This window comes from Cyprinus carpio, chromosome B19 (genome assembly GCF_018340385.1).
Source record: "Cyprinus carpio isolate SPL01 chromosome B19, ASM1834038v1, whole genome shotgun sequence".
In the NCBI taxonomy this organism is placed as follows: Eukaryota; Metazoa; Chordata; class Actinopteri; order Cypriniformes; family Cyprinidae; genus Cyprinus; species Cyprinus carpio.
Window position 1 is genome coordinate 17,270,331 of NC_056615.1, and position 15,566 is coordinate 17,285,896.

Below are 15,566 nucleotides of genomic sequence, written 5' to 3' on the forward strand. Positions count from 1 at the left end.
CTTATTATAGATTCAAATAGTACAAAAACTTTAAGTGCTGTGTTTAAAACGTTTTCAGAAAAGTTGACGGTTAGCAAACTTTGCGAGAAGCGCCAAAAAATTGGGTTGCGCGTGTAATCCTCGACAGATTTCAGAAAGACAACACTATTCTAAAATGATAAATTATTTCCCTTTTTTTCCCAATGTGCTGCATATACGTAAATGAGCTGTCGTTATTCGTTAAACGAGAAATGTTATCCCTTGTAAAACACACGTTTTCTTTAGCATTTTGTATCTGGTTAATTCTCGCAACACTTGCGCTCCGAGACAAAAACGCTTTCAAAAACGTGTAATTCTCTTAGCTCGCACTTTTGGTAGTGTGACATTGAGCCAAAGACGACAAACCAAATCATTAAACATGTTAATTCTAAAGTACATTCGCAAAAGGGTGTGATAAGCGCACACGGTTAGTAGTAAAAATTCGCTCGGATTATCCCTGATTTCGCCCCGGGCTTTTGGCTGCCGAGTCTAACTGGACCTGCAGGCTGCTCACCGGGCCGGATTGGACCAGGTGCCCCCAGGCGCGCTCAGTCCAATATCCCTCAGGGACAAGGAACCAGTGCAACTCTTACCCTGCAGCTCTGCTTTGACTGTGGATTATAGGACAAACACTGGTATCTCCGTAAACACTCAAGACACATGCATACACAGAGAAAGGCCAGACGCTCTCAGCCCGGGGCAACAAGATATAGAGCCCGTGCTATTTAGATTAATGTAGGCCACTTTGATTTAAAACTCTCATCCAGCACTTTTTGTGTGTGATAAGGAGAAACAATTGAACACTGTGTGGTTCTTAAAGAAAGCATTATCATTAAAGGTCAAGAGAGGGTCTTGAATATATAATGTTGAAGCAATATCAAGCCTTAGAACATAAGAATTGCCAAATATCGTTATATGATGTGTCAGTACTAAATTTGTCTGAATTGTTTTTACACACTGGCTGGAAATGTGATCAATTAAACATGTGCTGTTGTTACCCTAAGGAACAATTTCGACCTGATCTGACTTCTAAAATTATTTATAACTGACGTAACAAAATAACTGATTTAGTCAAAACAATAGTGTGTTTTAAATTTAAAATAATTTAGATGTTACCACAAAAATTGCATTTTTATGTCAACAGAATATATATATATATATATATATATATATATATATCTATCTATCTGCTCTTCAAAACTGCATTTCAGAAAAAGACACAGTGCATTTATTGTTAAATATAATTTATTTTATACCACACAAAAACATTCATGACATATTTAAAAACATCAGGTTGGAGGAGTTCAGAGACATCAGTAACCACATGGGCACAGTTCAAGGTGATGTTCTGGAGAACTTTTAACCACATTTATAATAGTGATAAAAGTTTAGCATTATGGAACATTATAGGGCAAAATAGTTCAGAGACCCAGGAGGTAATTTGATTCAAAAGAATAAGATGCACAAAGATTACTTTTCACATGATAATAGTCATCAGCAGATCTCATGACTTTTCTCAGATTGTCTGTTATTGGGCAGCAGTGGCAGCACCCATGCGCAGAAGCTCTTTCCTATGCGTAAGAATGATGTCGAAACTGGACTGGAGCCGGTTCTGCTGCTCCTGGACACGGTTTTGTAAGGTGCGAACCCACCGGATAAGGGCCAGGCGACGATACATAGTCAGTTGGACTTGATGCTTCTCCATCTCCTGTGCCTTAAACCTCTCTCGGTCCTGTAGCGTCCAAACAGCCTCCATAAGGTCAGGCAGCTCAGAACAGGGGTCGGTGTCTGAGTCCGACGAGCCGTCTTCAACTGCATCAGCGCCCTCCAGGCTCTCTCGACGCCGCTCTGCCTTCTTATCTATGTGGTTTTGGTTTTTCATGGTGTCCACAGATGTATTCCCATTGTCTGCCGTTGAACGTTCTCGGCAGATTTGATCCCAGATGGAATTGTGGGCCCCTGCACCCCCGATGTCACCACTCTCTGTGCTGAGTGGGGAAGAGCTTTCAGACCTGTAACTGAATTCAAACTCTTCTTCACTGATAGCCCAGTCTATCACACCATCCTCCTCCTCGTCCTCATCCAGCAGGTCCTCTACTTTCTCACTGTCTCCCAGTGCCTTCTCCTTTTCATCATCTGTCACTCTCCTTATCTCTTCATCAACCTTGCCTTCTTCTGCACCATCTGGAGGCACTCTACCTCCCATATCGTCTCCGCTTTCAATCTCAGGAAGAGGCTCCAAAGGGCTCCAGCATGGCAGACGAGACAAGGGGGAGAGGGGTCCAGGTCCATAGTGGTTGGCAGAAAGGGGCAGATCGCGGCCCAAAGCTCTTGGACGCACCTGGTTGCGATTTTCATCTCCTGTCATGGGGTCATCATCCTGCCCCACGAAGTTAAAGTTACCATCTTTCTCGCATCTCTTCTGACTGTTGGTATGGATGCGCAGAGTTGACGGTGGTCCAACCACAGCTTGACTTCCAAGGACAGGGTTCACAGCCCGATCTTGCTGAAACATTTTCAGTTTTGTTTGAGATTCACTCGCTCTTTGAAAAGGGGAGATAAAAAAAAAAAGTTAGTGGTTTGACAGAAGAGTCTTTACAGGATGCAAAAGCCAAGTAATACATTATATATTATTATACTTCGGCTGTGAATATAGTTTCAGACAAAACAGAAAAGTGCTGAAAGGCCACTAACACACTGTAAATAATATCTGTGGCTAAAATCCCTCGCTAATAATGGTTAAAATAATACATGAAATATTCAGTGGTGCAATTCCACGGCATGTTCTCCATTTCGGTGACATGAAATATTCAGATGTCCTCTCACAGATATAGTCCACGTAATAACTTCGGGGGCCTGTCAATCATTCGGCGTGACAGGCGCTGTGGTGCTGAAGAACAGCAACCAGCGATTCAGGGTTGCGCGCCTGAGGCGCAAATAATAAAATGATTGAGGACATAAAATCTGCAAGTAGTCCAATTCTGCCCCAAGAACAGGACCGAAAATGTGTGCTAACCTGAACGGCTCGGTGCATTTCGGTATATTTAAAATTCCTGCTATAATTTACTTGACGATTCTTGCAATTCGATTGGAATAGCTCGAAGGGCCGCGTTATAATAAATTTATACGATGCATGAAGGAAATCGATGAACGTTAAACCACCAATCAAACGCATTTTTTGGAGCTCGATGCTCGACTAGCTGCCTATAACGATCACAAACGTAACAAACGCAAAAACCAAGAAAAAATATATTGATAAATAGAATCCAAATAAACAGGTTGGATTACGTAAAAGCGAGCGGCGTTACGCTAGTCTCACCCCATCTCTCAGCTTCGCTCGCTCGGCCGGGAACGCGGAACGCCTAAATCTCCTCCAATTTTTATCTAGCCGTTACATAAATGGCTGATTGACAACAACATTTGAGAATCGATTATTAGAGGGCATTGTCTTACGGTTTGTTGTCCATTTTTCGTCCGCGAATAAGATACAGTGTCCTCCCCGTTTTCCCCTCCTCCACCTCCGACCGACGTTAATCCGATTCCTCCTGTCTCCCTCCCTCCCATCCGCTCTCTTTTCCTGTGTACTGTAACGGACCACTGGGCTATGACTCACTTCCTAAACTGGGAAGGGACCACATAAGATGGAAACCGGTGAAATGAGTGGAAAATAGTGTGGGGAAACTAATTCAAGTCTTGAACAAAGGAGGAGGCTCTAAATTAAGGCTCGAACCCTCCAAAAAGAGGTCAAAACACATAATAAGAGTTATAGGGTCTTAAAAGTATATATTTACTTCTCATTATTATCAATTCTGGCAATACATAAAATATACGTACTGTGTCATTATTATATTATAGAATTAAATATAATCACAGAAACCTTTGTTTAACTTGAAATAACAGTTGACGGTTAGCCATCTGTGTAGATAGCGCTAAACTACAATTTAATTTTGCGGAGATTTCAGGAATCTTTTTTTGCAAAAACAAACACTTACAAAGTGTAAAATACCCTCAACGTCATTAAAAAAAAAAGAGTTAAGGACGACTATATTACAACCAGGTTTATACCCCTTAATGGGCCTGCAGTTTTGTTGTTGTAGGTCTATGATGACTTATCATGAGGCACTGTGTGACTGTGTTTTGGTGCTTGCACATCAGACAGACTCAGTAAGTACATTCCCTCCCTATCCCATGACAAGCAATTGTTGGCGACAGAAAAGAACTCTTCTCTCCCCCCTCCTCACTCTGTCCAACAACATCCCCATTCAAGTGTGCACCTTCAGGCTGTCTCTACACTCTCCCCCTTCAATCTCTCAATAAGAGCCTTAACACATGAAAAATACATCAAATAAAAAGACTGCCTGCGGCTTCGTCACATGGAAAATCATCTACATCAAGCAAACAATCTGGGGAAGGAACGGGAATGAAGATGAGAGCAAGAGACAAGAGATGCTTGAAGTTGCCTCGTAAAATGAGCTTTAACACTTGCTGCATGAGTTCAGAAACATATTACCTGTAAAACACTATGGGTTAGACAAGTTTATGCCACTAAATAATAATAATAAAAAAGCTGGATTGTGTCTCGCACATACATGATAACTTGCAGTAAAAGCGTGCTGTTGCCAGAAAACTGAAGCACTTGTTCAGATGCGAGCAGCCTGCAGTTATGACCCATTTCCCTCAGTTCAGTTGCACGTCTCCCATCCCGGCGGTTTGAGCAGTGACAGAGCCCAGAGGGACTCACCCCTGGCACGGCTGTCAAAAGCCACCACTCAGATCCAGTATGGCAGCTACTGCACATTCAACCAGTTGCCCAGAAGCACTCCATATATACACACACATAGAATACATGGCTTGCCAGGCAACATGGAATTAGTTTTCTAGTTTGACAAGGTCAATTATCTTCAAAAGAGCATTTCTTTTTGGGATCATTGGTTAAAAAGAAATGAGTGATGCGGAGGCTCAACGTGTTGCTGGAACCAAACTCGCTTAAAAATCGCATGTTACAAACGTAAACTGAAACATAACTAGACAAATGTCTTGGTATCTGTTTGAGCAGGTTAAATAGGAAAGATTCTTGGCAGAAAAATGCAAATAGCAGTGAAGATTTAAAATACACTTTAATACACAATTTAATAAAAACAAATAAAATTACATCCCTTAAAAGGAGAAATCACAATATTTACATGATACAAGAAACAAATAGTCTAAAACAAGCCAAACTCTCGACATCATAGCATTTAGTTTGGACAATTGGACAAATAAAATTATGTATTGTTAGTAACACTGGGAAGTTTGGAAGCAACTTCAGTTTTCCAGATAGCTGAAAATACTTCGTGGTGGTCCTGTAGGTTTGAGGGAGTTTCCGAGACATGGCCGCTTAGCAGCAGGGCTAAAAGAGTTCATCTGTCCTCTTTTCTTAATCTGCAATGTAATTTACTCATTTTTACTCATACTTAAGAACAAATGTCATATAAAGCTATCATTATACAATAAAACATTTATCTTGAGTGCTGAAGTAATTAGACAGACATCTCAACTTGTAGTGTCTTATTAATTAACAAACATTATGACTACAGCTCCATCCGGTGGTAGAACTAATAACTACATGTAAAACTCATGCAACAAGGAAAACTCAGCATTTCTTTTGGTTCTACTCCCTTTCCATAAAATGTTATTCTAACTCCATAGTAAAATATCCTTGTAAAAATGTAATTAATAAATAAAAATCTAACGATCAAACAAAGTACCTGTTTTCTAGGACCCTCTGATGCAGGTGGCTCTTTTTCTGGTGACAGGGTTTGGAAGAGGAAACCTCGTGAATTACGAGGGGCCAAGGGGTTGCTGTCAGAGATGCTGGCTAACTTTTGCAACATTGCTCGAGGCTGACTGAGTAATGAGCCTCTCTTGACCTGGAGATAAAGTACAAGTCAAAAGATTACAAATTTCAAGCATTTCCTCTTAAAAGCAGTTTAAACAAGTTGACAGTGGAATTGCTAACACAAATACTAAAAAAAAAAAAACTAAAATTTACACAGGAAGTAGAGAACAGCATGAGGGAGTGTGCGGTGGTTACTGACCACAGTGGGCTGAAATGGCTTTCGGAACTGGTTGGTATTGGGAGCCACCTTCTCTTGCAAAGGAGCAGCTGAAGGGTCTGTAAACAGGTGACTGTTTTAGAAGTGTATCCAGGAGAAAATGTCCATCATTGGACAAACAAATAGTCAATCAGCACTACAGTCCTAAATACTGTACGAAAACCTGAATTAGTCAATAGTGATTCTGCAATCTTTACAATCTCAGTGCATGTCAGTACCTTTCTTTTGAAGGGTCTTAGCAGTTAGCTTCTTAGCTAGCTTCATAAATTGACTGTCCTCCTCTTCAATCTTTTCCTCATCATCTGCATCCTCTCCCTTTTTGGCCTGAGCTTCAGTCTAAAGAACAGGATCCAAGTCAGACACATGCACACAAGCATGAACACATAGCATTTTTTTTCTTACACACACACACACCTGTTCTCTCATCCACTGTTCCCTTTCTAATCGTTCTTTACGTCTTTGCAACTCCAGTTGATCGATTTCTTCATCTTCCTCTTCTTCATCTCCATCAGGACCCATTCCACCAAACTCAAAGTTATCATCTGGACAAAACAAACCGAAAAAAAAAAAAAAACTACATGAATACAGGTCAGACACATCTACTCCAGTTAGTTGCTACAAGCACTGTCAAGTTCAAACACTCTTCATCATCAGTTTACTGAGGGATGGGATCCTGATCACAAGCTGAACTCACCAATGTTTTTCCAGCGGAAACGCCGAGCTCTTCCAGGTCCATCAGAATGCAGATCTCCATCAGCGAGGTAACGCTCCTGATACAGCCGCAGTCTTCGCTTATCATCATCCAAGACCTGCTTCCTGTAGGAAGAATATAATGAGCCTCATGTTCTTAGTGAAAGACTATGACAGTCTACAAAAGCAACCAGGTTTAAGGCATTTATAACACTTATGGAGTTGACTGATCACATGGCATGACAGATTACCAAGCTTAGCTTTGATAAAAAGGTTGCCTCCCCCATGTGGCACATTGATGTTACAACAATTTCTAGCAGCAGACAACTGTAAAATACAAAGCTACAGAGAAAGCATTTCAGCTGCTTTTGCAAGTACTCACCTGTTCCACCACCTACTAAAAGAGCAAGTCAGTGGAGGATTAAGAAAACATTTCTTACATGTGAATCTTGTTAACTTGGTCCATCAATTCCTCATCTGATGGTAATTCTTCCTGTATCTCCTCCTCCTCGTATTCATCAGCACCACCATCATACTCATCCTCACTGCCCACATCACTGCCAGACAACTCCGCCTCGGATTCCACAAACTCTGCTAAACGGCTGTTGGGACACAAATAACATGTATAAATATCAATACACACACATAAAATCACTGTCACATAAGATGAAATACATTCATTAAGCAGTAATTCCCAATCTCTACCACACTAAAATGGTTTTACATTGTTTATAAATATCTCTGAAAAACAAAAATAGGCATACATTTTCTTTTTGCCAGTGTGTCGTCCAAAGACTGCTTCCCTTTCCTCTTCCTGCTCCTCCTCCTCCTCTTCATTCTCAGTTTCCTCTTCTTCAGCATCTGATTTATCCTCATTTTCATCCTTAAATAAAAAACAATTTTTTTATTTATTTTTTTTTTTACAGCACTAAGCACTGAACAGGGGTTAAAGCAAAAAAAAAAAAAAAAAAATTGACTGAATTTTCCTTGGCCAAACCCCATTCCACAGCCATACCTGTCTCACACCCAGTTTAAGGGAGCTTTTGTCCTCCTAATTAAAAAAAAATTTAGGAGCACCTTCTTATCGATTAAAAAAAAAAAAAAAAAAAAAAAAAATTCTGATCAAGAATTAGCCTTCCTAATACGAGCTGACATTTGACAAAGTGATTTCAGGGGCATTTTCTTTTTACTTTTGTAATTGCATTTTTCTAATTTTATTAAATGTATGCAGTGTTTCCTCTAGGATTTTTTCCAGCTGTGGTGGCAGGACTATTTCTCATGGACCATGCCCCCTCCCCTCTCCACCACAGAATCTTATGCACTCAGAATTGAATTTATTTTAAATCTATTCAACTGTAAAATAAAAATGGATAGTCTTTGCTGTATAATGAAAGACAGCAGTAGGTTTATTAAGGCTGCTGTCTCTTTAAGACCTCATGCACAGATCTAATATACTGATACACATGGCTCTATTCTTACTTTTCTTTTTAGGAGTGCTTGTCCTAATTAAAAAAAAAAATTTAGGAGCACCTTTTGATCAATAATCAAAAATTCTAGCCTTCCTAATACGAGATGACATGTGACTCCTAAAAGTGACTTACAGGGGTATTTTCTTTTTACCTTTGCAATGGCATAATTTTCATCTGTCAAATTCAAAGATGTATGTTTATAAGCTTTTTAAAATTTCTATTTAAAACAATATAATAAGATGTAGAATAAGACAAATAAGTTACCAATCATATGAAATTAGTATTAATAAAAAATGTATTTGTACTACAGGGGGTGCACAGAACAACACCCAAAGTGGCTTGTAGGTACATTTTCAGACGTTTAATGAGGCTCAGAGATGGTATGAGTGCAATTAAATTCATGTGGAGATTAATGTTTTAAATATAAAATTTTGAATACAGAAATATTAAATGATTTAAATAACTGAAATTATACCTAAAAATGAAACTGAAACCGCCAGCAGGTGACACAAGTCACTGATTTAAACACTAAATCATTAAATTGATTTGGCCGATCCATTCAGGAATGAAGTAAGTGACGGTCTTTATGAATGGGTAATCATGAATCACTGACTCACTAGATTCGTTCAAAAATGCACTCATGAATGAAACACAGCTGTGTTTGCTTTTAGAGATGCGCAGGCAGCTCAGCTGTTACTTTATTTGGAACTATTTTCGTTGATGACATCAAAAATCAGGCAGTACTTGTTTATTGAACTGTTGTATTAAATCAATATTACATTTGCAAACTCCTTTAATAATTTTTAAAAGCTGTTACTTCTTATCGCGGATCTGTGGGCGCACAGAAAATGAGAGCATGCGAGTGAGTTCTCAAGACTCAAAAGCACATGCAAATGATACATTCAGTCATCTGTCATCACGTTATAAGCGCGGAACCTGCGAGAATGAGTAGAATTGTTATTAATAGCCACAATCCCGTGCCGAAATTCAAGTCCTGCTCTGTGTTCTCTGCTAATAACCCGACTGTGAATGATGCAAGCAGAAAAAAGACCAAGTTTTTTGGACCAACAGGTAGTCCCACCCCAAACTCACACCACTGGTTGAACACATTGGGCAAAGTAACAAATGTTTTCTAAGATCTTTTATCTGCTGAGTACCTTATCACTGAGGCTGTCTACATCTGACAGGAGCCGGAACTCACATTCACCTTCCTCCTCTTCCTCTTGTTCATCAATTATGTTCTTGTTCCTATGGGGACAGTATGAGGGTATAAAGCATTTATTATTTGGAGCAACAAAATACAAACCATAATTTTCAAGGATATGCAATGAATCCATGTACATTGATTATAGCTTAGTACCTGTTCGTTTCAGATGGCTTTTCAAAGGCAGGAACTGAAACTGATCGCAGCGACGAAGCAGCTAAAAACAGGTTAAATAGAGTTTGTTACCTACAAAATTTAACAAGTATCATTTTAACCCTCAGTATAAACACCACAAGACTTACACGGGCTTGCTGTGAACTTGCCAGAGCAGAGAGCCAGCAGCTGGTCCATATCTGCCTCTGAGCTGCCTTGACTCTCATCTCGTTGCACTTCTGGCTCCAAGGTCTTGTTCTTCTCCCTGGGCTTGACGACTGGCTCTTCAGGCTGTGTGGTAAAAGCTCCAGAGCACAGTCCCAGCAGTTCATCCTCTGCTGCAGGCTGAGAAGCCCCTGGCTGGGTCTGCCCAGTTCCGAAGCCCCCTGAGCAGAGCCCTAGGAGCTCACCCATGTTAGCATCCATGGCATTTTCATCCAGACTGTCTAGTATAAGCTGCCGTTTGTGGGAACGGCTAGGCAAACCGCGAGGACCGACGTTTAAGAAGCCATCGGCATCCAGTAGCTGGGAGTGGGTGTCCTCCTCCAGTGAGAAGCGACCCTGGGAGTCCCCAGCCGGAGGGAGGGCAGACTCACTTGGGGAAGATGGAGCATAAAGGTCTTGAGAATCCTCCACAGGGAGGGAGAGTGAGGGTTCAGACATCTTACCTGAGCTCTGAAAAAATATAGTGTCTGTTAAATTACTAATTTAATAACTAACATGGCAAATCATCATCAGTTACAAATCAAATTCAACTGTCACCTTGTTGTGTGTATTTAAGATTTAGAAGACACATTTGTTACATTCAGTGAAGATTTGTTTCCGTTGCATGGCTGTTGAAATGACTAGACATCTCCCACAAAATTTTGCTAAACAGCTGTAAAATGATGTGACATCTTGCAACTTCATTTTGGGACTTCCAAGTGACCCTCACCTTTGAAGCAGAGCCGAGGAAGCTGGATCTGAAGAGGCAGGGAGATGGAGAGCGGAACGCACTGTTGGACAGACCTCTGCCTGCAGCTCTATTGACTGGCTGGTATGATGGGATCATTGAGCCCATCAGCTCAAAGCTACTGTTATGACTGCTGTCCTTAGCCAATGAAAGGGTGTCATCCTCCTCTGTGAAAAGAATGAAAATTCAGACTGATTTCACATATATTTGATACTACCAATAATAAAAGAGTGGCCAACAGGTATAATAACTTATTGTTTTAAATAAGACACAGTAAAACAGAGTAAGTAATATCCATGTGCACTCACCCATTTTATTGTCGGCTTCATGGCCAGCTGCACCTAATCTTCTTACACCATCCCTGGATAGATGACGACATTCAGTTAGTAAACACTATAGAAAGTGTGTTGCAGACCAATTAGGAAACATACACATACCCTGTACGGGAACAGGAGCTGCCAGCAAACAGCATCAATGTTCCATCAGTGTCTGCTGGAGTTGGAGAGGGACTTTTGAAGCCAGGGGAAGGGCATGTTTTTACTGAAAATTCATCTTCACCTTCCTCTTTGTCCACTGCCTCTTCTCCCTCCTCCACTTCATCATCATCACCACCATCACCCAACAATTCATCAACACCCTAAAAAATGAATGGAAATAAAACTAATGACTATAAAATTAGGAAAGTCATCTTAAAGAGTAGTAGATCTGAAAAAAAAAAAAAAAAACCTTGACCAATCCAAAAGTAATGCCAATTTTTAGTACCTCTTCATCCTCTGACTCAGTCATCTCTGCTTCCTCCTCTTCCTCACAATCCTCATTGTCAAGGCGATGCAGAGCAGCTCTGCGCTCCCTCTCCTCCTTCCTGCGGATGGCCATGGCTTGTTGCAAACGAGACTTCAACAGTACCAGTTTCTCACCTACAAATAAGTAAACAATGAACAATAATTTAAAAAAGAAACACATTAAAACAGCTTCCATACCTGGAAATCAAAGCACTGTTGTAAAAATTGTGATTGTACCTGGTTTGACATTTGCAGGCTCATCCTCTCCCTCGTTAACAGTTATTGTGATTGATTCAGAGCGTAGTTCTTCCTGTCCTGAGGGGGCGCTGTCTTTCCTCACCACATTAAGCTGCAAGGTGCGCTCCCTTTTAGGGCGAGGAGCAGGTTGGATGTGCTTCATGAAGCGTTCCTGTAGTGCTTTCAGAGCTGTATTACATACACAAAATCAATCACTAATTGTGGAAAAGGGTGAAGGACATTTAAAAAGTGATAATCCAAATGAAATCTCACCTGGGTTTTCCTGAGGTGGCTCCAACTGGACAAAAGCCCCATCATCTGCACACAACTTCGCCACAGGAGGAGGATCTAGCCCAAGTTCTCTTAATCTGGCTAGTTTATCCTTGCGAGGTTTGAGCATATGAGCAGCAGTCTGGGCCTGATCAACTGAGACCTGTTGCTCTTCTTGGTCCTTGTCTGAGTGTTTAGCTCCCTCAGTTTCTTGCTCAATGGGAGTATCTTTCTCTTGACCCACAGGTTTGGGCTCGTTAGTGCTTATGTCATGTTCTACTTCTGCTTCGCTTGAGGTCTGTGGGTTGCTATTATTGGATGGATTGTCCTGATGAGTGCTGGTGGCTGTGTCTTCTAGAGGTAGGGATGTGGTGGAGGACTGGTTACCCAGAGATGATTCTGTTGGAGGGCTTGAGTCCTGCTCTGCCATGTGCTGAGATCTTGTGGTTTGATCTGAAGGTGGTTGTGTAGTGCGCTCTAAGATACAAGCCTGGTACTTGGCAGACTTAAGGACAAGTGAAAAAGATTACACTGGTAATTTCTACTGTATGAAAATATACAGGAGATCAATTAGTTCATTAGTGATAGACTTGATCTCATACTTGAGCAAAGCCATTGCACAACCCTCAGGACGAGGTTTTCTCTTGAAGAACTGGTCAATACTTTTGGGCTCTGGCATATAATATGGGAGATTGAGCATAGACTCTGCAAATGTATAAAAAGACAGCAGTGTCAGAGAGCAACTTTTTTTTATTATTATCCTGAAGTGATATTTGCCCCATCTACTCCACACATTTGGAGATGTATATATTTTTAAAAGAAGTCATGTGATTGCCAAATCTAAATTTATTTGATCCAAAATACAGTAAAATAGTAATATTGTGAACTACCATTACAAAAAAACAACAACAACAGTTTTCTATTTAATATATTTCATAATGTCATTTATTCCCATGATGACAAAGCTGCATTTTCAGCTGTCATTACTCTATTCTTCAGCATCACATGATCCTTTAGAAATCATTCTTAATATGCTGATTTGGTGTTCAAGAAACATTTAGTCTTATTATCAATGTTGAAAACAGTTGTGCTTCTTAAAATGTTTGTGGAAACCGTAATACCTGAACAGACAGTTCAAAAGAACAGCATTCACTTGATTGTTTTAGTCTAACTGAAATCAAACTCCTAAAGTGCATGTAAGATGACTGACCTCGCACAAGTCTCTGACTCTCACTGTGAAGCATCTTGAGTGCCTCCTTGCTGGCTTTTGCTGCTTTCCTCTCCTGAAAACAAGTCAGTGATTTTATTATACACAATTAACACAATCAATGAGACTGTATCACTATAATAAAACTTTTATTAAAACTATCTCACCTTGCGTGGTGACCTGTTCCCTTGTTCCTCATCTCCACTGAACTCAGACAGATGAGACTAGAGATAAATAATATTAATAAGTAACCATAAATAACAGATTCAAATAATGTGGTGACTTCAGACAGTCAAAGCAAACGTCTGTGCTTACTTTGTGTTTGGCCTTCTTTTTCACAGCTGCTCGGATAGCATCTAGAGACTCTTCCTCTTCACCTTCCAATTGTGGATCAGAGTCTTCCTCTAACTGGGCGTCAAATAGATCAGAGTCTCCGAGCAAACAGCCGCTGTCATTAAATGCTTTGATTGGAAGGGCCTCCAAAATAAGTAAAAAGGAAACAAAAGTGATTAAAACAAATAATTCTGAAACTGCAAGTTGTTAAATGTTCCAAGTACCCACCTCTGTTTTTTCTTTCAGTCGTTTTACAAGGGCAACGTTGCGTTTCTCTTTTTCTTTGCGTCTCTGTGACTTCTCCCTCTTCTTCTTTGCTTCTTTTGGTTTGACTTGGACTTCCACTTTCTCTGTCTCACTCTCATCACTGTCCATCAGGATACGGGACACTCGGTTTCCTCGCTTCTTTTTGATGCTTTCAGTCTCATTAGTCGTTGTCTCCTCATCACTGGACTCTGACAGGACCAGAGCATTTGCCATTCCAGCCTCTTCCTGCTCCCCATCGCTGTCACTGTCCTGCAGTGCCTTCCGAGAGCGGCCCTTCCGACTAACCGTGATATCTTCATCTGAATCTGAAACACAATAGTTGAAAAATCCGTCATCCCACAATATATTTTAGGTGTCGCTATTCAGAAGTGTCAAAAGCATTCCTTTTGCTTATTCATCAACAAATAAAAATGAATCAAATTCTCAAATAGTTGTTTTTCTGCCATTAAAAAAACAAAAATCTTATTCAACTAACCTTGTTGGTCTTCAGTGACCATGTTGGTGTGAATCACAGGCTCCTGCATTGGTGAGCCCATTCCACTATCTGAATCACTTTCAGCTGTTCCCGCCTCAGCCAGATCTACAGGCTATAAAATATCACATTCGGTATGCATGTTAATACTTATTTGACAGACATCCATTGCAAAAATAAAACTAGTTTAATTTGATAAATCGCGTGCTTTTGTAAACACGAGAGAATGTAAATACCGCAATGTGACTATATACCTTTAACGAGCACTACATTATAACTAGAAAGCAAGCTACACCGTATTTATTATTCTTTTCTTTTGCTGTAAACACTTACTTACATAGAATATAATAAAAAGAAATTCGACACTGGCAACAATTAAGACAAAATAGCTAATAAAGTGTGCACAATTCCTCTGGCCTTACGTGACAAAAGACAGGATGAACAGCTAAGCTGGTTAGCTAAACACAAATAACCTGATGAATTCAATCAAAATCTTCATCACCTGTTGGGCGAATTAGTTGTCAACTAGTATTTGTTCAACAAATGTAGTTATTTGCATGTATTTTGGGAGTAATATATTGTTATTTCGCTCTGATACGTTACCCGCTCAGACAGAAGAGAGCTCATCTTTAGGTTGTGTCTTGAGGTTTATTCGGTACGAAACTACATCAATCGCACTCCAAAGCCGTATAAACGTAAAAAAAAATATTTTTAACCAAAATATCATACAATCTAAATGTGATTAAACGTTATTTATATAATGCTAAAATGTATACATCCATCTCCCGCCCGATGGCGATAAACGAATAGAACTTCACCCTTCGCGCGCTGGGCTCGAGCCCTTTTCTTTAACTTTCTCCGTCATTCTTTTCGAGCATCGCTATTGGCTGAACGGTTGTTAGGCGCTTTTGGGCTGTGCTGATTGGACAGGATGGTTAGCGCTGAAACACCAATGACGCGTCGGATTGGTCAACGCTGGCTGTAAATGGACAACAACAGAGTTCCAGTAAATAAGGCGAGTTGCCACATGGGGGCAGGATATTTCTATAATAAAATATGCAGGAACTTTCAGTATGCTTCATGTAAACTGTTAAGATTACACCTAAAGAGAAAGAAAAACATCCACAACCTTTTGAGTGCTTGTCAGTGATTAAACCTTTGACCATCCACATGGATTTGCTATTAATCAATACACGTGTCAAATAGCACTTATAACTGAAATGAGTGTGCGCGCAGCAGATTTCCCCTGGATTTAGATGGCCAACTGAACTGCATTAATTTCAGTGCCATGAGCCGTTGTTCAAATGAAACTAATTCATGCTATACGCAACTTGGCGAGCCTGTGTATCCGTGTACTTCGCCCAAACCTTTATCATTTTCTCCGTGTGTGTCAATATGCGAGTCCACCAACCGAATT

At 40.3% G+C, this 15,566-nt stretch overlaps 2 protein-coding genes across 6 annotated transcripts; both read right to left on the reverse strand.

Moving 5' to 3' along the window:
• Window positions 1-1,245: 1,245 nt before the first annotated feature.
• On the reverse strand, window positions 1,246-3,610 carry LOC109107934. Of its 2 annotated transcripts, none has more exons than XM_019121107.2 (2): window positions 3,472-3,610; window positions 1,246-2,561 (listed from the first exon to the last, which is right to left on the reverse strand). In XM_019121107.2, exons 1-2 carry the CDS (start codon window positions 3,483-3,485, stop codon window positions 1,547-1,549), a joined length of 1,029 nt encoding a protein of 342 aa, XP_018976652.1. In that variant the 5' UTR covers window positions 3,486-3,610; the 3' UTR covers window positions 1,246-1,546. The 2 variants fall into 2 exon arrangements, with proteins under 2 accessions (XP_018976652.1, XP_042601084.1); XM_042745150.1 differs by having other exon boundaries at window positions 3,338-3,477.
• Window positions 3,611-5,116: 1,506 nt separating this feature from the next.
• Window positions 5,117-15,500, reverse strand: LOC109108369 (claspin-like). Of its 4 annotated transcripts, none has more exons than XM_042745148.1 (24): window positions 15,363-15,500; window positions 14,153-14,264; window positions 13,639-13,982; window positions 13,393-13,557; window positions 13,245-13,301; window positions 13,081-13,153; window positions 12,473-12,575; window positions 11,874-12,376; window positions 11,601-11,789; window positions 11,344-11,498; window positions 11,019-11,218; window positions 10,890-10,942; window positions 10,564-10,748; window positions 9,779-10,304; window positions 9,633-9,693; window positions 9,430-9,520; window positions 7,568-7,686; window positions 7,244-7,405; window positions 6,808-6,929; window positions 6,528-6,655; window positions 6,332-6,449; window positions 6,096-6,172; window positions 5,766-5,927; window positions 5,117-5,439 (listed from the first exon to the last, which is right to left on the reverse strand). In XM_042745148.1, the coding sequence occupies exons 2-24, from the start codon at window positions 14,211-14,213 to the stop codon at window positions 5,323-5,325; spliced, it is 3,771 nt and encodes a 1,256-aa protein (XP_042601082.1). In that variant the 5' UTR covers window positions 14,214-14,264; window positions 15,363-15,500; the 3' UTR covers window positions 5,117-5,322. The 4 variants fall into 4 exon arrangements, with proteins under 4 accessions (XP_042601082.1, XP_042601080.1, XP_042601081.1 ...); XM_042745146.1 differs by lacking the exon at window positions 15,363-15,500 and adding an exon at window positions 14,753-14,982; XM_042745147.1 differs by lacking the exon at window positions 15,363-15,500 and adding an exon at window positions 14,404-14,543.
• Between the last annotated feature and the right edge of the window lie 66 nt (window positions 15,501-15,566).

Bases quoted from the DNA above. Each gene is read 5' to 3' on its own strand.
- LOC109108369 (XM_042745146.1), bottom strand. From the start codon at position 14,776: ATGAGCTCTCTTCTGTCTGAGCGG. The intron at 13,154-13,244 runs GTGAGATAGTTT...ACTTGTTTTCAG, and splicing joins GGAACAGGTCACCACGCAAG to GAGAGGAAAGCAGCAAAAGC. The intron at 10,943-11,018 runs GTATGTGTATGT...TCATCTATCCAG, and splicing joins AGCTCCTGTTCCCGTACAGG to GGATGGTGTAAGAAGATTAG.